General features: G+C 41.8%; 1 protein-coding gene across 3 annotated transcripts in view; it reads left to right on the top strand.

The window, feature by feature from the left end:
- The window catches only part of neo1b (neogenin 1b), a 48,308-nt gene extending 30,201 nt beyond the window's left edge, over positions 1 to 18,107 (top strand). For 2 of the 3 annotated variants that reach the window (XM_079450760.1, XM_079450759.1), the window contains exons 9-30: positions 3,106 to 3,322; positions 3,446 to 3,600; positions 5,107 to 5,255; positions 5,346 to 5,487; positions 5,634 to 5,683; positions 6,033 to 6,174; positions 6,262 to 6,372; positions 6,544 to 6,738; positions 6,812 to 6,907; positions 7,676 to 7,851; positions 8,016 to 8,154; positions 8,229 to 8,336; positions 8,423 to 8,617; positions 8,695 to 8,727; positions 8,806 to 8,865; positions 8,958 to 9,096; positions 9,187 to 9,404; positions 9,476 to 9,568; positions 10,270 to 10,368; positions 15,580 to 15,831; positions 15,982 to 16,103; positions 16,642 to 18,107. In XM_079450760.1, coding sequence (XP_079306886.1) covers positions 3,106 to 3,322; positions 3,446 to 3,600; positions 5,107 to 5,255; positions 5,346 to 5,487; positions 5,634 to 5,683; positions 6,033 to 6,174; positions 6,262 to 6,372; positions 6,544 to 6,738; positions 6,812 to 6,907; positions 7,676 to 7,851; positions 8,016 to 8,154; positions 8,229 to 8,336; positions 8,423 to 8,617; positions 8,695 to 8,727; positions 8,806 to 8,865; positions 8,958 to 9,096; positions 9,187 to 9,404; positions 9,476 to 9,568; positions 10,270 to 10,368; positions 15,580 to 15,831; positions 15,982 to 16,103; positions 16,642 to 16,725 — 2,975 coding nt within the window. In that variant the 3' untranslated portion in view covers positions 16,726 to 18,107. Of the gene's footprint in view, positions 1 to 3,105; positions 3,323 to 3,445; positions 3,601 to 5,106; positions 5,256 to 5,345; positions 5,488 to 5,633; positions 5,684 to 6,032; positions 6,175 to 6,261; positions 6,373 to 6,543; positions 6,739 to 6,811; positions 6,908 to 7,618; positions 7,852 to 8,015; positions 8,155 to 8,228; positions 8,337 to 8,422; positions 8,618 to 8,694; positions 8,728 to 8,805; positions 8,866 to 8,957; positions 9,097 to 9,186; positions 9,405 to 9,475; positions 9,569 to 10,269; positions 10,369 to 15,579; positions 15,832 to 15,981; positions 16,104 to 16,641 lie in introns of all 3 variants that reach the window. The other variant, XM_079450761.1, reaches the window with a different exon arrangement.
- The last annotated feature ends 1,562 nt before the right edge of the window (positions 18,108 to 19,669 follow it).

The following is a 19,669-nucleotide window of genomic DNA, read 5'->3' as shown; positions in this document are numbered from 1 at the left end:
CACACACACACGCACATCACACACATCACATCTCACACATCACACATCACATCTCACACATCACACATCACACACACATTACACACATCACATCTCACACATCACATCTCACACATCACACCGTAGGGTTATCAAGACCACCGTGGGGTTATCAGGACCACCGTGGGGTTATCAGGACCACCGTGGGGTTATCAGGACCACCGTGGGGTTATCAGAACCACCGTGGGGTTATCAGGACCACCGTGGGGTTATCAGGACCACCGTGGGGTTATCAGGACCACCGTAGGGTTATCAGAACCATCGTGGGGTTATCAGGACCACCGTGGGGTTATCAGGACCACCGTAGGGTTATCAGAACCATCGTGGGGTTATCAGGACCACCGTGGGGTTATCAGGACCACCGTAGGGTTATCAGAACCACCATGGGGTTATCAGGACCACCGTGGGGTTATCAGGACCACCGTAGGGTTATCAGAACCACCGTGGGGTTATCAGGACCACCGTAGGGTTATCAGAACCATCGTGGGGTTATCAGGACCACCGTAGGGTTATCAAGACCACCAGAGGGTTATCAAGACCACCGTAGGGTTATCAGGACCACCGTAGGGTTATCAGGACCACCGTGGGGTTATCAGGACCACCGTAGGGTTATCAGGACCACCGTAGGGTTATCAGAACCATCGTGGGGTTATCAGGACCACCGTAGGGTTATCAAGACCACCAGAGGGTTATCAAGACCACCGTAGGGTTATCAGGACCACCGTAGGGTTATCAGGACCACCGTGGGGTTATCAGGACCACCGTAGGGTTATCAGGACCACCGTAGGGTTATCAGAACCACCGTGGGGTTATCAGGACCACCGTAGGGTTATCAAGACCACCAGAGGGTTATCAAGACCACCGTAGGGTTATCAGGACCACCGTGGGGTTATCAGGACCACCGTAGGGTTATCAAGACCACCGGAGGGTTATCAAGACCACCGGAGGGTTATCAAGACCACCTGAGGGTTATCAAGACCACCGGAGGGTTATCAGGACCATCGGAGGGTTATCAGGACCACCGTAGGGTTATCAAGACCACCGTAGGGTTATCAAGACCACCGTATCGTTATCAAGACCACCGGAGGGTTATCAGGACCACCGGAGGGTTATCAAGACCACTGACCCTGTTTATTGTGTTTTCTGTTTGAGATCAAATGTGAAGGTACATGATGTGAAATCAAACAAACCTGATGATTTTAACTCAAATCTGTCTGCTTGCCTCATAGAATGAGATCTTTAAATTTGACTCATAAAAGAATGACTCTGTGGTTGATTTCTTTTAAGTATATAGAGATTTAATCGAGTAAAGTCTGACATATATTTGAGGAATGATATACCGTGTCTGTGCTGATGAAATCAAAGCCGTGGCTGTATTTATCATTCTATTTCAGTTTCATCTGATATGAGTTTTATTATCTACAGTCATAGATGTGTCAGGGCGGCCTCGGTGCTCTTCACCTCTTCTCTTTGAAGGCCATTGTGATCATTTACACACACACGGTGAGATGAGCAGATTGAAGTCATGAGGACGTGAGGTGTGTCACATGATGAGAGCTGTGTTCAGCATGTATTAATAACAGCGCTGACGTTTGATATTGTTTTAAAAACACGTACTGTATGGGTGGTGTTGAGATACCAGCGGGTGGATGAGCGTCACTCGCGGCGAGAGGTTAATGACCGTCACACACGCTGTGAGCTTCAACATCACATTAACACACATGTGAACTCTCTTTATTCTGTTTTCCTCAGTTACATTTGATTCCTCTTTTATTGTATTTGTGACACATGATGATGTAACTTCATTATTTAACTCAGCTTTATTTATAAAGCGCTTTTTACAATTTTCATTGTTACCAAGCAGCTGTACATGAAACTTATACTATGATCTGTTTGAATACTTGATTCTGATTGGCTGGAGGGTGTGCATTAAAACCTTTTAACAAACAGGTAGTTCTAGTCAGTTTGTTTACATTTAAAATAACCTTACAAAATAAGGTCATCACCCCGTTTGATCTAAAGCTACTCTGTAAACATCAATAACAGCTTTAACTTGTCAAATAACCGTGATATAAGCAGGATAATCCACAGCTAGTCGTGTGTTAAAGGATTTTAATGCACTTCACAGAGGCAACAATCCTCCGCTTTACGTCTGATGGTTCTTGGCCTCTATATGGTGCATTAAAACCCTTTAACACATGACTAGCTGTGGATTATCCCTCACATATTGACTATAACATTTAAAGTGAATTAATTTCAAACTAAATATGGAAAACACAGAAGACAGACACACACACACACACACACACACGCAGGTTCAAGCACACATTTAAGATAATGGAGAGAGAAACACAGGTCAAATATTAAACAGATTATAAATTCCGATATGTAATAATCAATATTTTATGTAAAACCTCAAAATGATAAATGTATTTATTAATCATAACAGTCTCTCAAAACCCATCTGTTATATTGTGCGTTTCATGACTTGTGAAGGTATCATGTTAATTCCTGTTATATTGACAAAGGAAACTTTGTACAGCACTTTGGTAAAAAGAACAAAGGTTGTTTTAAATGTGCTTTATAAATCTAATAAATTTAGGGTTAGGGTTAGGGAGATGAATGTAACAGAGATGAATGAACGCTGTACAGATCTTTTGCTCATTCTTACTTCATCAGAATAAATTGTGTTTTCACTGTAAACTCACACAAAGCAACATACAGCATTGAGAACGTCATCACTTCCTCTTGAATCTGATTGGCTGAGCACATGAGTCTGTGTTTGGTTTTTATAGACATTTGAAGATGAATTACAGTAATTCAATTAGTGTGTGTGTGATATCTGTTGTTGTTTCTGAATGTTCCTGCAGTGTTTGTGTCGTCAAACATCTCTTGACCTTTAGACTTCATGACTTCAGTGAATTTACAGTTTCATTTTGATTTACGTCATTGTGGTTGTTTTTACGTTTGTCGATTTATTTTCTTCTTTCCTGTTTTTCCTTTTTGTTTCCTCGCCCCTCCACTCTTGCCAAATTCTGTATCTGAATCCCCCTCATGGTACTGAAGACGTTGCCCTTCCTTCTGCTCTTCCTTCACCGACTGATGCCGCTGCTGACCATGTAGGGTTTGGTCTTGTCGACGGCCGCGTCCCTTCTGCACCGCGTGATGTGGTGGCGTCTCTGGTGTCCACGCGCTTCATCAAACTCACCTGGAGACTTCCTGTTGAAGCTCACGGAGAAAACATCACCTACTCCGTCTTCTACAGTCTGAACGCCACCAACAGGTCTGACATCACTTCATGATACAATTGAGCAGATGATAGAAATGATACGTACAGTTAAGATATAGAATGACTGGACAGAAGGGGTTTAGTGTGAAGTGTGTGTCTGTGTGGTTGTGTGTTCAGGGAGCGTGTGGAGAACACCAGCGCTCCAGGAGAGATGCAGGTCACCATTCAGAACCTCGTCCCTGACACCAAGTACACCTTCCGGGTGGTCGCGTCCAATGCCAACGGCCCAGGAGAGAGCTCCGCCCCGCTTACAGTGGCCACTCAACCTGAGGGTAAAACACACACACACATTTCATTACATTTACATTTATGCATTTAGCAGACACTTTTATCTAAAGGGACTTACATTGCATGATACTACACATTTGATTCTAAGTATGTGCAATCCCCTGTGATCCAACCCATGACCTTGGCATTGCTAGTGCCAGATCTAACCACTGAGCTAAAGGAAAGCTACACACACGCTCGGCCATGAGCTTCTCTGAGGTTACTCTGTTCTCTGTGTGTTTGCTCATCGCTGGTTTGTTTATTTGAGATTTTTGGATCAGGAGAACTGAGCTCGCTTCACACTGAAGCTCTGTGTGTGTGTCTATGTGTGAATGGGTGTCTGTGTTTGTGTGTGTCTCTGCGTGTCTGTGTGGGAGTGTGTCTCTGCGTGTGTGTGTGTGTGTGTGTACGTGTGTGTGTGTACGTGTGACTGTGTGTCGTGCGTGTGTATGTGTGCATGCGTGCGTGTGTGCGTGCGTGTCTGTGTGGGAGTGTGTCTCTGCGTGTGTGTGTGTGTGTGTGTGTACGTGTGTGTGTGTGCGTGCGTGTCTGTGTGTCGTGCGTGTGTATGTGTGCATGCGTGCGTGTGTGCGTGCGTGTCTGTGTGTCGTGCGTGTGTATGTGTGCATGCGTGTGTGGCTGTGTGTAGTGCGTGTGTATGTGTGCATGCGCGTGTGTCGTGCGTGTGTATGTGTGCATGCATGTGTGTCTGTGTGTGTGCATGCGTGTGTGGCTGTGTGTAGTGCGTGTGTATGTGTGCATGCGTGTGTGTCTGTGTGTGTGCGTGCGTGTCTGTGTGTCGTGCGTGTGTATGTGTGCATGCGTGTGTGTCTGTGTGTGTGCGTGCGTGTCTGTGTGTCGTGCGTGTCTTTGTGTGTGTGCGTGCGTGGAATGATGAACATTCATGTGTAGATGTGCAGGCGTGTGGTAACACATCAGGATCTCGACCCCTCAGAAGTGTGTGAAAGAGAGGGACAGATACAAAAAACACAAGACACTGTGTAGTGGAATATTACCCACAATCCCTCGCGCTATAGAAGGTCCAGTTCTGTCAGAGAACTGATGCTTGAACTAAAGTACGGCTGGACACATTAACTGGAGATAGTCTGTTTGGTTTCATGTCTTGACGTGATGTTCGTCTGTGTTTTCACTCATCGTGTGTCTAAAGTGAATGTTTCAGCTCTTTCTAGGTCAGAATATCCTCCCACACGTGGAGATGTGAAGTGTGGAAATATCTTCAGTGGTATTTTGATGCACTTTCTCGTCAGAATCGTGTTTTTGTCATGTGATATTGCAGTTATTTCAAGTGTCCCGCTGTGGGGGGTTGAAGTCCGTCAGTGCTCGCTGAAGTTTGAAGAAAGGAAGAGAAATAAATGTCAAACAAAGAGAAGAGATGAAGCTTCAAGTAGAAATATAATAGAGTGAAGTGTGTTCAGCGGTACTTTGTGTTTCAGACGTATATTTCAATGTGAAGTTCTTCAAACTTGAGCTTGTGTGTGTGTGTGTCTCAGTTCAGCTGCCGGGACCGGCTCCTAACGTTCAGGTGACGTCTGTGAGCTCAACATCAGTCACCCTGAGCTGGGACAGACCGCTGACGGGCAACGGAGAGATTCACACGTATAAACTCTTCTACAGTGAGACGGGTCAAGACTCGGAGCAGGTGATGTCACATGACTCAAAGAGCACGCTGTCATTCATCACTGTGATGTTGATATGATAATGACACACATGTGTGTGTGCTGTTGGACAGGACACAAACGTGACGCAGGCTCTCTCTTACACTACGGTGGGACTCAAGACGTTCACAGAATACAGTTTCAGAGTGGTGGCGTATAACAAACACGGTCCTGGAGTTTCTACACAAGACGTGACTGTGCGGACGCTGTCTGACGGTGAGCGCTCGTGCTTTGATGAAGACGTGTGTTATCTGAAGTGTGTCATGGTCATGCTAACATGTGGATGTTTGGGGCTGTACACACACGGATATGAGAGGGATGATGATGATGATGTTAGGTCTGAAGTGTGTTTTGTTTTTCAGCACCGAGCGCTTCTCCTCAGAATGTCACACTGGAGGTCCTCAACTCAACGGTGAGATGCTCTGATGCATTCATCAGATATGAACTTGATGAAGGATGGAAGTGTTTAATCACATTCACACACAGACAGTGTTCCTAAAACATCATACATTTCTACCGTCTTACCCAGAACACTGAAAGAATGAACGTGTGCTTTGTATTTCTGTAGTATTAGTATCGTGGAGCTGTGCTGTATGTGGATGTTTTTGTGATGTGATTGTGTGGTAAAGTCATGTGATCCGCTCTTCTGATCTGTGAAAGGATTCTTGATTTTCTTTCCTTACGGTGACGTGAGTGTTGTGGCAGCTCTTCCTTTGAGTCCATTAAAACCCTTCTGCTGATGTTTGCTGGTTGTGTCACAGAGCATCATGGTCCGCTGGCAGCCGCCTCCGTCGGGCAGTTTGAACGGAGAACTGATGGGATATAAACTACGCTATCGTAAAGGACTGCGGAGGGCAGATTCAGTGGAGGTCACAACAACACAACTCTCTCACATCATTGGCGGTACACAAACAATTGCTACACAACTCTGTTTGTTAGATATGATGGACAGCTGACGGGTGTTGAGTTGTGTTTGTTGTGTTGTTTCAGGTCTGGAGAGAGGAAAGGTTTACACCTTCAGAGTTTCAGCCGCGACTGTAAACGGATCCGGACCGGCCACAGAATGGATGGCAGCAGAAACATTTGAGAATGATCTGGACGGTGAGAGACCGGCAAATAAGTGTTTGTGTATGGATGCGCCTGTGTCTGTCTGTCTGTTTGTGTGTCCATGTGCGTGTCTGGGTGACGTGTGTGTGCGTTTTGTCAGTGAAACGGATCAGTTCCTGTATGAAGATAGGGCCGTGTGATGTGTTTGTGGTGTATGTTTGACAGAATCTCAGGTCCCGGGCATGCCCAGTTCTCTTCAGGTCCGTCCGCTGGTCAACAGAATGGTGGTGAGGTGGACTCCTCCTGAGAATCGTGAGATTTTAGTGCGAGGCTATAAAATGGGTTATGGTCTCGGCAGTCCTCACGCACACACCGTCACTCTGGATTATAAACAGCGCTTCTACAGCATCGATAACCTCGGTGAGAGAATGACCTGTGAGAGAGGGGGCGGGGCTCCGAAGGGGGTGTGGCTTATTGATGTTTACCTCTCCAGATGCTGCTTCACATTACGTCATCACACTGAAGGCCTTTAACAACATGGGTGAAGGAATGCCCATCTACAACAGCGCAACAACCAGACCACTCTCCGGTAAGATGTGTGTGTGTGTAGCAGTTGTTTGAGTTGCGTTCTGACTGGATTATGAAACACATTCACACTGTTAGCTTTCCTGTAGCTCAGTGTTAATAGCATTGTGTTAACAACGCAAGGTTGTGTGTATAGGATAAATGAATGTGAGTCTCTTTGGATAAAAGCGTCTCCTAAATGTGAATGTGACATACAGATCATGTCTGAAAGTAATGACTTGTTTCTTCATGGTGTTGTGTAGTATCTAGTTTCTAGAAAGAAATCTTGCTTTCAAAAAAGTTGCACTTTTATTCTTATGTTTATCTTAAGTGATGTTCTGATACGTGTGTGTGTGTGTGTGTGCGCTTCATGAACACAAAAGCTCTCTATCCATCAGTCAGCTCAGGTTGTTAGTGAGACCCCCACTGTGCCGTCAGCTCCGTCTCTTCTGTTTTAAAGTCTGTCACAGCAGAAACTCAACACACAGAAATGAGTTTCATGTAGACGTGTGTTTGCCTTTCTGGGAGGAGTTTGTAGAGAAATATTACCACATACTTTCTCTCAGTCATTCTCTCTCTGTGTGTGTGTGAACGAACGTGTTTGTAATGTAATGATTACATTGTAATGATCTCCCTCTTTTTCTCTCTCTTTCATTTTTCTTCTCGATTAACCCTCATCAATTCTTTCATTCTTGTGTAAACTTTCATTCTTGTGTTTGATGTTGACTCATCTCAGACCCTGTAGACCCCGACATTGATTTTTATGAACTCTTTAACAACCCATACACCCCAGCACCTGACCCTACACCCATGCTGCCCCCGGTGGGCGTTCAAGCGTCCGTCCTCAGTCACGACACAGTCAAAGTCAGCTGGGCCGACAACTCGCTCGCCAAGAACCAGAAGATCACCGACTCCAGATATTACACCATCAGATGGAAGACCAACATCCCCGCCAACACCAAGTATAAGGTCAGAAGAACCGCAATAATAAATCATGTGAATGTAAATCTCTCTCAGGTTGTAGTGTGTGTTGGTGTAGAGCGCCCCCTGGTGTCACGCAGAACTTGTGCACTTGAAATGAAATCTGACTACAATAGAAGTTTCTTTAATGATGAGGATGATGTTTTGATCAGATGGCAAACACGACATCTCTGTTTCACACGGTCACGGGTCTGAAAGCAAACACTCTCTATGAGTTCTCTGTGATGGTGACCAAGAGCCGCAGGAGCAGCACATGGAGCATGACGGCACACACCACCACACTTGAGACCGGTAAGAACACACAATCTGACTGTTGTTTTGCATGTCGTAATGTCATGAATAAAACTTGGTTGTTTGGTTTGTAGTTCCCAGCTCAGCACCTAAAGATGTGACTGTGATCAGTAAAGAAGGAAACCCACGAATCATCAACATCAACTGGCAGCCGCCAACTGAAGCCAACGGCAAAATCACAGGTGAATCACTGATCCAAAAACACAACTGACATTTAACCCCTACACACACAACACACTGTACACTATACACACTGTGTGTGTGTCAGGGTACATCATCTACTACAGCACGGATGTGAACGCCGAGGTTCATGATTGGGTGGTGGAGCCGGTGGTGGGGAATCGTCTCACTCATCAGATTCAAGCTCTGACTCTGGACACGGACTATTACTTTAAGATCCAGGCGAGAAACTCAAAAGGCATGGGCCCGACGTCTGAAGCGCTTCTGTTCCGCACTCCTAAAGGTGAAGCTGACATCTGATCCCATGCCTGCTCTTAAAAACACACTTCACTCCTCAAATCTCTTGTGTTTCTTTCACAGCTGAACCTTCAGACAAGATGTCCAGCGATCAGGGTAAGAACATGTCAGAACAGTAAGCTGCATTATGGGATTGTTTGAATGTTGATGATGTGTTGTTGTTTTGTAATATAGGTCTGCAGGTGAAACCCGGACACCCCGTCCTACCTGCTCACGGCATCGGATCCAACATCGGTAAACACAAACTCAACGTCATCATCTGCAGGACAGACTTCACACCTGCTGGGAAATAACGATACCTCCTTCTCGCTCTCTCTTTGTGTCAGATAAGCCGGGCATCACAGGCAGTCATGAGAATCACATTCTGGTGATTGTTGTGATTGTTTCAGTGGGAGTTTTAAGCATCATCGCTGTGGTAGTGGGGGCCGTCCTGTGCACACGCCGATCTCACTCGCACCAGAAGAAGTTTGTCCTGATCTCACTTGTGTTAAACACCATTATATCTGATCTTAATGTTTCCGTTCAGTGATGTTTTGTTGGTTTGTTTGCTCTCAGAAAACGTGCGGCCTGTAAATCCATCAGCAGCAGCAGCAGCTCTCACAAATACAAGAGTTCCTCTAAAGACCTGAAACCTCCGGATCTGTGGATTCATCACGAGCGGCTGGAGCTCAAACCCATGGATAAATCACCTGAGCCCAACCCAGTGATGACTGACACACCCATTCCTCGCACCGCTCAGGACACGCCCGCAGAGCCCACCCACAAGAGACGAGGTGAACACATCACATCAGCACCGGGACCACACTGTGTACTTTAGCCCACCTGTAATGTGTGTGTGTTTCAGGACATGATGTGGAGGAGAGTGTGAACACACTGGCCGGTTGCAAGACAGCGAGACCAAAAATAATGATGCCATTTGACTCGGTGCCGCCTCAGCGTGAGTTCACACATACTCGCCACTGATCAATACACTTCTGCTGTTAAACTGCACAAATATCTGAGACATTCACGCTAAATTCATACTGAATACCGATACTGAATATCAACTGATTTTACCGTGATATTATTCTACTTGGGCTCATGTTATCAAAACATTATGTTATCATGTTTTTATTATGTTATAATGTTTTTATTGTGATTTATTCTGTAAGTTTGCTTTATTTTATTTATTTACTATTTATTTACATCACTGTCAATGACAGTTCCTGGATAGAAAATCAGAATCGGCAGGTTTTAAAATGAGAAACAGAATTGCAATCGGTGCATCTCTAGCAAAAAACACTTGTTGAACAACGTAACGTCAATGAATAACACACCTGTCAATCAACACAGCCCTTATATATTCAGCACTGAAGCTCCTGCGGATTAAACTCTTCACATCTGTCATGAAGCGTGCTGTCAAATGTTCAATTCATACAGTATTTCACACAATATAGATGCAGACATACAATGAATCCGTCAGTTTCACGTTTATGATTTTTCATGTTTTTTCAGTAAATCACATTTCCTTGTAAAATTTAATTTTTGCTTTGTCATTATTTTCATTTGTTCATTTGAACTGTAATCCACATCGATCACATTTGGGTAGTCCATCTGTTATTTCCCTTTGTGTCTTGATGTGTGGTGTGTGTGTCTCAGCTGTGATCAGCGCTCGCCCCATCTTTTCTCTTGATCATCATCATATACCGTGTGGTTATCTTCATCATCAGATCAGTCTGAGAGCTCCTGCCACTTCTGGTGAGACTCAACATCTCATCAATGCATCACTCATCATCACATCACTCATCATCACAAAATCAAATCACTACTCATCTTCACAACAACATCATCACTCATCATCACAGTATCATCACTCATCATCACATCATTCATCATCACATCACTCATCATCTCATCAATGCATCACTCATCATCACATCACTCATCATCACAAAATCAAATCACTACTCATCTTCACAACAACATCATCACTCATCATCACAGTATCATCACTCATCATCACATCATTCATCATCACATCACTCATCATCACAATATCATCACATCACTCATCATCACAATATCATCACATCACTCATCATCACAATATCATCACATCACTCATCATCACAACATCATCACATCACTCATCATCACAACATCATCACATCACTCATCATCACAATATCATCACATCACTCATCATCACAACATCATCACATCACTCATCATCACAATATCATCACATCACTCATCATCACAAAATCATCACATCACTCATCATCACAATATCATCACATCACTCATCATCACAACATCATCACATCACTAATCATCACATCACTCATCATCACAACATCACATCACTCATCATCACAATATTATCACATCCCTCATCATCACAATATCATCATCACAATATCATCACATCACTCATCATCACAATATCATCACATCACTCATCATCACAATATCATCACATCACTCATCATCACATCATTCATCATCACAACATCATCACATCACTAATCATCACATCACTCATCATCACAACATCACATCACTCATCATCACAATATTATCACATCCCTCATCATCACAATATCATCATCACAATATCATCACATCACTCATCATCACAATATCATCACATCACTCATCATCACAATATCATCACATCACTCATCATCACAATATCATCACATCACTCATCATCACAATATTATCACATCACTCATCATCACAATATCATCACATCACTCATCATCACAATATCATCACATCACTCATCATCACAATATCATCACATCACTCATCATCACAATATCATCACATCACTCATCATCACAATATCATCACATCACTCATCATCACAACATCACATCTCTCATCATCACAATATCATCACATCACTCATCATCACAATATCATCACATCACTCATCATCACAATATCATCACATCACTCATCATCACAATATCACATCTCTCATCATCACAATATCATCACATCACTCATCATCACAACATCACATCTCTCATCATCACAATATCATCACATCACTCATCATCACAATATCATCACATCACTCATCATCACAACATCACATCACTCATCATCACAATATTATCACATCCCTCATCATCACAATATCATCACATCACTCATCATCACAATATCATCACATCACTCATCATCACAATATCATCACATCACTCATCATCACAATATCATCACATCACTCATCATCACAACATCATCACATCACTAATCATCAGATCACTCATCATCACAACATCACATCACTCATCATCACAATATTATCACATCCCTCATCATCACAATATCATCATCACAATATCATCACATCACTCATCATCACAATATCATCACATCACTCATCATCACAATATCATCACATCACTCATCATCACAATATCATCACATCACTCATCATCACAATATCATCACATCACTCATCATCACAATATCATCACATCACTCATCATCACAATATCATCACATCACTCATCATCACAACATCATCACATCACTCATCATCACAACATCATCACATCACTCATCATCACAACATCATCACATCACTCATCATCACAATATCATCACATCACTCATCATCACAATATCATCACATCACTCATCATCACAATATCATCACATCACTCATCATCACAATATCATCACATCACTCATCATCACAACATCATCACATCACTCATCATCACAACATCATCACATCACTCATCATCACAACATCATCACATCACTCATCATCACAACATCATCACATCACTCATCATCACAATATCATCACATCACTCATCATCACAATATCATCACATCACTCATCATCACAACATCACATCTCTCATCATCACAATATCATCACATCACTCATCATCACAATATCATCACATCACTCATCATCACAATATCATCACATCACTCATCATCACAACATCACATCTCTCATCATCACAATATCATCACATCACTCATCATCACAACATCACATCACTCATCATCACAATATTATCACATCCCTCATCATCACAATATCATCATCACAATATCATCACATCACTCATCATCACAATATCATCACATCACTCATCATCACAATATCATCACATCACTCATCATCACAATATCATCACATCACTCATCATCACAATATCATCACATCACTCATCATCACAACATCACATCACTCATCATCACAATATTATCACATCACTAATCATCACATCACTCATCATCACAACATCATCACATCACTAATCATCAGATCACTCATCATCACAACATCACATCACTCATCATCACAATATTATCACATCCCTCATCATCACAATATCATCATCACAATATCATCACATCACTCATCATCACAATATCATCACATCACTCATCATCACAATATCATCACATCACTCATCATCACAATATCATCACATCACTCATCATCACAATATCATCACATCACTCATCATCACAATATCATCACATCACTCATCATCACAATATCATCACATCACTCATCATCACAACATCATCACATCACTCATCATCACAACATCATCACATCACTCATCATCACAACATCATCACATCACTCATCATCACAATATCATCACATCACTCATCATCACAATATCATCACATCACTCATCATCACAATATCATCACATCACTCATCATCACAATATCACATCTCTCATCATCACAATATCATCACATCACTCATCATCACAACATCACATCTCTCATCATCACAATATCATCACATCACTCATCATCACAATATCATCACATCACTCATCATCACAACATCACATCACTCATCATCACAATATTATCACATCCCTCATCATCACAATATCATCATCACAATATCATCACATCACTCATCATCACAATATCATCACATCACTCATCATCACAATATCATCACATCACAATATCATCACATCACTCATCATCACAATATCATCACATCACTCATCATCACAACATCATCACATCACTAATCATCAGATCACTCATCATCACAACATCACATCACTCATCATCACAATATTATCACATCCCTCATCATCACAATATCATCATCACAATATCATCACATCACTCATCATCACAATATCATCACATCACTCATCATCACAATATCATCACATCACTCATCATCACAATATCATCACATCACTCATCATCACAATATCATCACATCACTCATCATCACAATATCATCACATCACTCATCATCACAATATCATCACATCACTCATCATCACAACATCATCACATCACTCATCATCACAACATCATCACATCACTCATCATCACAACATCATCACATCACTCATCATCACAATATCATCACATCACTCATCATCACAATATCATCACATCACTCATCATCACAACATCACATCTCTCATCATCACAATATCATCACATCACTCATCATCACAATATCATCACATCACTCATCATCACAATATCATCACATCACTCATCATCACAACATCACATCTCTCATCATCACAATATCATCACATCACTCATCATCACAACATCACATCACTCATCATCACAATATTATCACATCCCTCATCATCACAATATCATCATCACAATATCATCACATCACTCATCATCACAATATCATCACATCACTCATCATCACAATATCATCACATCACTCATCATCACAATATCATCACATCACTCATCATCACAATATCATCACATCACTCATCATCACAACATCACATCACTCATCATCACAATATTATCACATCACTAATCATCACATCACTCATCATCACAATATCATCACATCACTCATCATCACAATATCATCACATCACTAATCATCACATCACTCATCATCACAATATCATCACACAACATCATCACATCACTCATCATCACAACATCATCACATCACTCATCATCACAAAATCATCACATCACTCATCATCACAATATCATCACATCCCTCATCATCACAATATCATCATCACAATATCATCACATCACTCATCATCACAACATCATCACATCACTCATCATCACAATATCATCACATCACTCATCATCACAACATCACATCACTCATCATCACAATATTATCACATCCCTCATCATCACAATATCATCATCACAATATCATCACATCACTCATCATCACAATATCATCACATCACTCATCATCACAATATCATCACATCACTCATCATCACAATATCATCACATCACTCATCATCACAATATCATCACATCACTCATCATCACAACATCACATCTCTCATCATCACAATATCACAAACAATCTTACCTGTTGCATCTTGCCAGATAAGCATCCCTCCTCCACCCCAGCTCCTCTCATTTTCTCTAAGTCCCGCAGGACCCTCGGGGGGAGGGGGGGTGTTCTGGGCTCGAGCCGGTTCCGAGCCCGGAGCACTTGCTCTGAGCAGGGTAGAGTGCTCCGGGTTCGGATAGATCCGGCGAGCTTGGAGCCCACTCCCTGTACAACACGCCAAATACGCATAACCTGCATTCCCAGGCTTTACCATCTATCCCAACAAGGAGCTGTTTATCGGCGAGGGCCAACTCGTGAACTGAAATACACAAAGCTCTTACATTTTGATTTCCAAACGTGTAATGATCTACTGTTATGACTGCATGTTTTATCAAATCAATAACGAAAATCAAGTTCAAGTCAAGAAAGAAACTTCTGGACATTCAGCCCTCAATTCTGTTCAGTGAGACATTATAAAACACATCTTACAGTCAGTTTGAGTATTTGAAGAAGCACTACAGCTCTGAAAAAACCTTAACGTTCACAGAACACTCACTGTAGTCCAAATCCCCTGAATTTGTGTGATGAGCAGATGAGGATAAAACACGTGACAACATTTCTTACCTGTGTGTGTGTAGAATGTTTGAGGAATCAGGCGTCGGTACCAGAACCTCCACTCGCTCCGGGTCAGCCTGCCAGCGCTGCTGAATTCCAGAAGACAGAAGCGCTGATTAAAGAGGAAGATCCGCCTAGTGTCAACCCACCGACCGGTCACATCCGGCCGACACACTCACTCAAGAGCTTCGCCATCCCAACGCTCACCATCTCTTCCCACAACCCCCCCACCTACGACACGGCATTACCCAGCATCCCTCTGCTGTCACAGTCGGGTGAGTTTGTGCCAATGACTCTGCAGTGTCTGTGGAGCAACTGGAGGACGGTGTGTTGTTTCCTGTCAGCACTGGAATCGCATCTTTACGAGTCAGCCATGACTGGTCATGATCTCATTTCCAGTGTGTTTGGTTCGTCACGTGTTTCAGTTGCTGGAGTTAAGACGGCATCTATCGGAACCCTGAATCGAGCGCGTGCACCAGTGGCAGTAACAGTCCCCAGTGCACCCGACCAATCAGAAACCAGTAAGATGTTGTTACAGGCCGATATGGTGAGTGATGTCATTGTATTGTAAATATGACACAGTTCTTCATCAGTGTTTATATACATTTATACATTTACAATTCATTCATCTTTCTCCTGTTTTAACTCACCGGCCGGCTTTATTAAACGCTTTCTGTCAACATATGATTGAACATAATTCCTGATGTCCTTTGCCTCACTTTCTAACTGCATGAATTTTCTTGTGTGTTGTCTTCACTGTGGTGTGTTTGGTCGTCTTTTATTTTTCTGCTCAGTTTCAATTCATTTTCAATTGAAGTGTACTTTATGGGTATGACAAAGTGTGCATTCGTATCGCCAAAGCATTTGCTGCTGGGCTGCGTACGAATAGTGCAAGTAAACGAAAAAATATTAATAATAGGATCAAAATATATGGTGTGATGAATGTATGTAGTGTGACTTAAAGTGGTTTTAAATATATGTAAATGAACTATAGTTTAAACAATGATTTACATTGAGGGTGTCAGAATAAAAGAATAAAGTAATATATGTAATGTACATCATCTCTCTCTCTGTGTGTGTGTCAGACGTATGACACGGACGAGCTGTCGGAGGAGATGGCTCATCTGGAGGGTTTGATGAAGGATCTGAACACCATCACTACGTCCTGAAGCACAGATCTCACACGCACACTCTTCTCAGGAAGAACAAGACACTTTGAATAAACACTGATCCCAGGTCAGCTTTAAAAACCAGGAACACGATTATCAAGGATGGATACCAGTATCATCTTTTCCATCCTGCACAAAAGAATCATTGAAGAATTGGACTGAATGCTGTTCTGCACAATACACAAACACACGTATGTTTAATGTTTATTTGGGATTGTATTGGCATACTTCATATTCTTATCTTGTTTGTGTACTTCATCATTTTAGACTTTGTATTTTGACTCTAATTCATGAAGAACGGTGAATTTTTATTAAAAAGGTTTTTGACATGAATTGTGAGATGAGGATTAATTCACTGATTCTCCTTAAGACCTGATGTTCTTCATGCAAGAATGTTTTTTGAATATTGGCCGGTCACATGTGAAATTAGCCAGATGATGTCATCAGACTTCAGTAGCGTTAGCGGTCTGATTATGCATCAAAACAGATGAATGTGAGACGAATTCGTCATTTTAAGTCCAGTGACGTGAACGTTTGGTGCTCCAGTATCTCCTCAATGACGAGACTGTTTGTGAGAGCAGAGAGGATTATGGGACGCCACGTGACTCTCCAGTTTTTCTACTCCTGAGCGAGAAAAACCAAAAGCAACGCCTCGCATTAATACTTTGTGCACTCCCCAAAAAAGGACAATTTTTATATATTCATGGTTTGCTTGTTTTTATATGAAGAGCACACATGTTCCATGTCGGTTATAGTGAAATATTCTGCGTTGTGTTTTTCACCCAGCGGCCCTTTTTCTCCATAAAAAGTACGGAGAACATATTGAGGATCAACGCTTTGCTCATGTACAGTTTGAATGTCTGTGTGACTGTAATGAGTTCAGATTTTTTGTTTGTGTTTACATTAACAAGAGAAGATTTAAAGAAGCTCAACAACATACTGAACCATGTTGAAAAACTGTCATTTGCACTTTTTATATGGATTTGAAATTGCTGATGCCATGTGAAATATCAACCTATTTTATGTAATAATAATAATGTCACAAGTAAACAGCTGGTTTTAAAGACAAACAACTCTTATTTTGTACTTATTTTTCCATTGTGTGCATCAACTCCACTGCTCATCTTATCATCATTATACAAAATAAGATCTTGACCAAATGATGTATTTTGATGAAATCATTTTTGATATATGTATCGGAAAACGAGTATTATAGAAGACATGAAGAAAAGACTCTTGAACATAAATCTAAATGCATTCAAATCTAATGACTATAAACTGACAAATATTTTGTAAACATTTCAAGAAGTGATTTTAAAGGTACAAGCTGAGATTGTTGTTATTAAAAATGAATGTAACTGATTAAAATCCTTTGATTGACTGAAAATAGATGACACTAAGGGTTATCTGTCCTGCTTCTCTTGGTCTAGTGGCCTCATGTGTTGTGTGGAGAGAGACATATTATTGTTGTCATGATGTAATGTGCGTTCTCTCTGGCCCCGCCCCCTCCGCTCGTTCCCTCGTTTAGTGTCTATTAGAGTCGCTGCAGCATCTTGTGTTCATTGACCCTTGTTAGCCTCCCCTTTATAATGCCCTCATGTCTTCTGTCTCATGCTGTCGTTCTTGTGGTCTTGTGCCGGAGTCTAGTCTAGTCTAGTGTTAGCTACAGTCAGCTTGTGTTCCTCTCTCCCGTTATGTTTTGACCTTTGTCCTGTTGTTTTACCGTCTTGTGGTTTTTTATGAAACTAGATCTAAATGAAGATGGTAATGTTTGATTTGTCGCTGCGGTTGAATGTGTTTAAATGATGCTTTTCGCCGATAAGATCTGCGAGTCTTTATGATGTCATCACGTCTGAGGTTCATAGAGACGCGCAGCTCTGGATTCACATCATTCTCATTCTCAGCGAGTTTTTCATCGTTTAACATCATCAAACACAGCAGAAATGGGTCAAATCAGCGCTCGCTTTAAGAAAGTGAAGTCTGGAGAAACTGCGATCGAGTCACAAGACCACGCGAGCGATGAAAGATGTGGTGTTTGTGTACTTGATGAAGCTTAGTGAAGTGCACTTGTGGTGTTTGTGTACTTGATGAAGTTTAGTGAAGTGCACTTGTGGTGTTTGTGTACTTGATGAAGCTTAGTGAGGTGCATTTGTTGTGTTTGTGTACTTGATGAAGTTTAGTGAGGTGCACTTGTGGTGTTTGTGTACTTGATGAAGTTTAGTGAAGTGCACTTGTGGTGTTTGTGTACTTGATGAAGTTTAGTGAGGTGCACTTGTGGTGTTTGTGTACTTGATGAAGTTTAGTGAAGTGCACTTGTGGTGTTTGTGTACTTGATGAAGCTTAGTGAAGTAGTGTTTGTGTACTTGATGAAGTTTAGTGAAGTGCACTTGTGGTGTTTGTGTACTTGATGAAGTTTAGTGAAGTGCACTTGTGGTGTTTGTGAACTTGACGAAGCTTAGTGAAGTGGTGTTTGTGTACTTGATGAAGCTTAGTGAAGTAGTGTTTGTGTACTTGATGAAGTTTAGTGAAGTGCACTTGTGGTGTTTGTGTACTTGATGAAGTTTAGTGAAGTGCACTTGTGGTGTTTGTGAACTTGATGAAGCTTAGTGAAGTGGTGTTTGTGAACTTGACGAAGCTTAGTGAAGTGGTGTTTGTGTACTTGATGAAGCTCGGTGAAGTGGTGTTTGTGTACTTGATGAAGCTTAGTGAAGTGCACTTGTGGTGTTTGTGTACTTGATGAAGTTTAGTGAAGTGCACTTGTGGTGTTTGTGTACTTGATGAAGCTTAGTGAAGTGGTGTTTGTGTACTTGATGAAGCTCGGTGAAGTGGTGTTTGTGTACTTGATGAAGCTTAGTGAAGTGCACTTGTGGTGTTTGTGTACTTGATGAAGTTTAGTGAAGTGCACTTGTGGTGTTTGTGAACTTGACGAAGCTTAGTGAAGTGG

This window comes from Barbatula barbatula (genome assembly GCF_947034865.1).
Source record: "Barbatula barbatula genome assembly, chromosome: 25".
Lineage (NCBI taxonomy): Eukaryota > Metazoa > Chordata > Actinopteri > Cypriniformes > Nemacheilidae > Barbatula > Barbatula barbatula.
The sequence above is the reverse complement of the archived record's forward strand: the minus strand, read 5'-3'. Positions and strand labels throughout refer to the sequence as shown.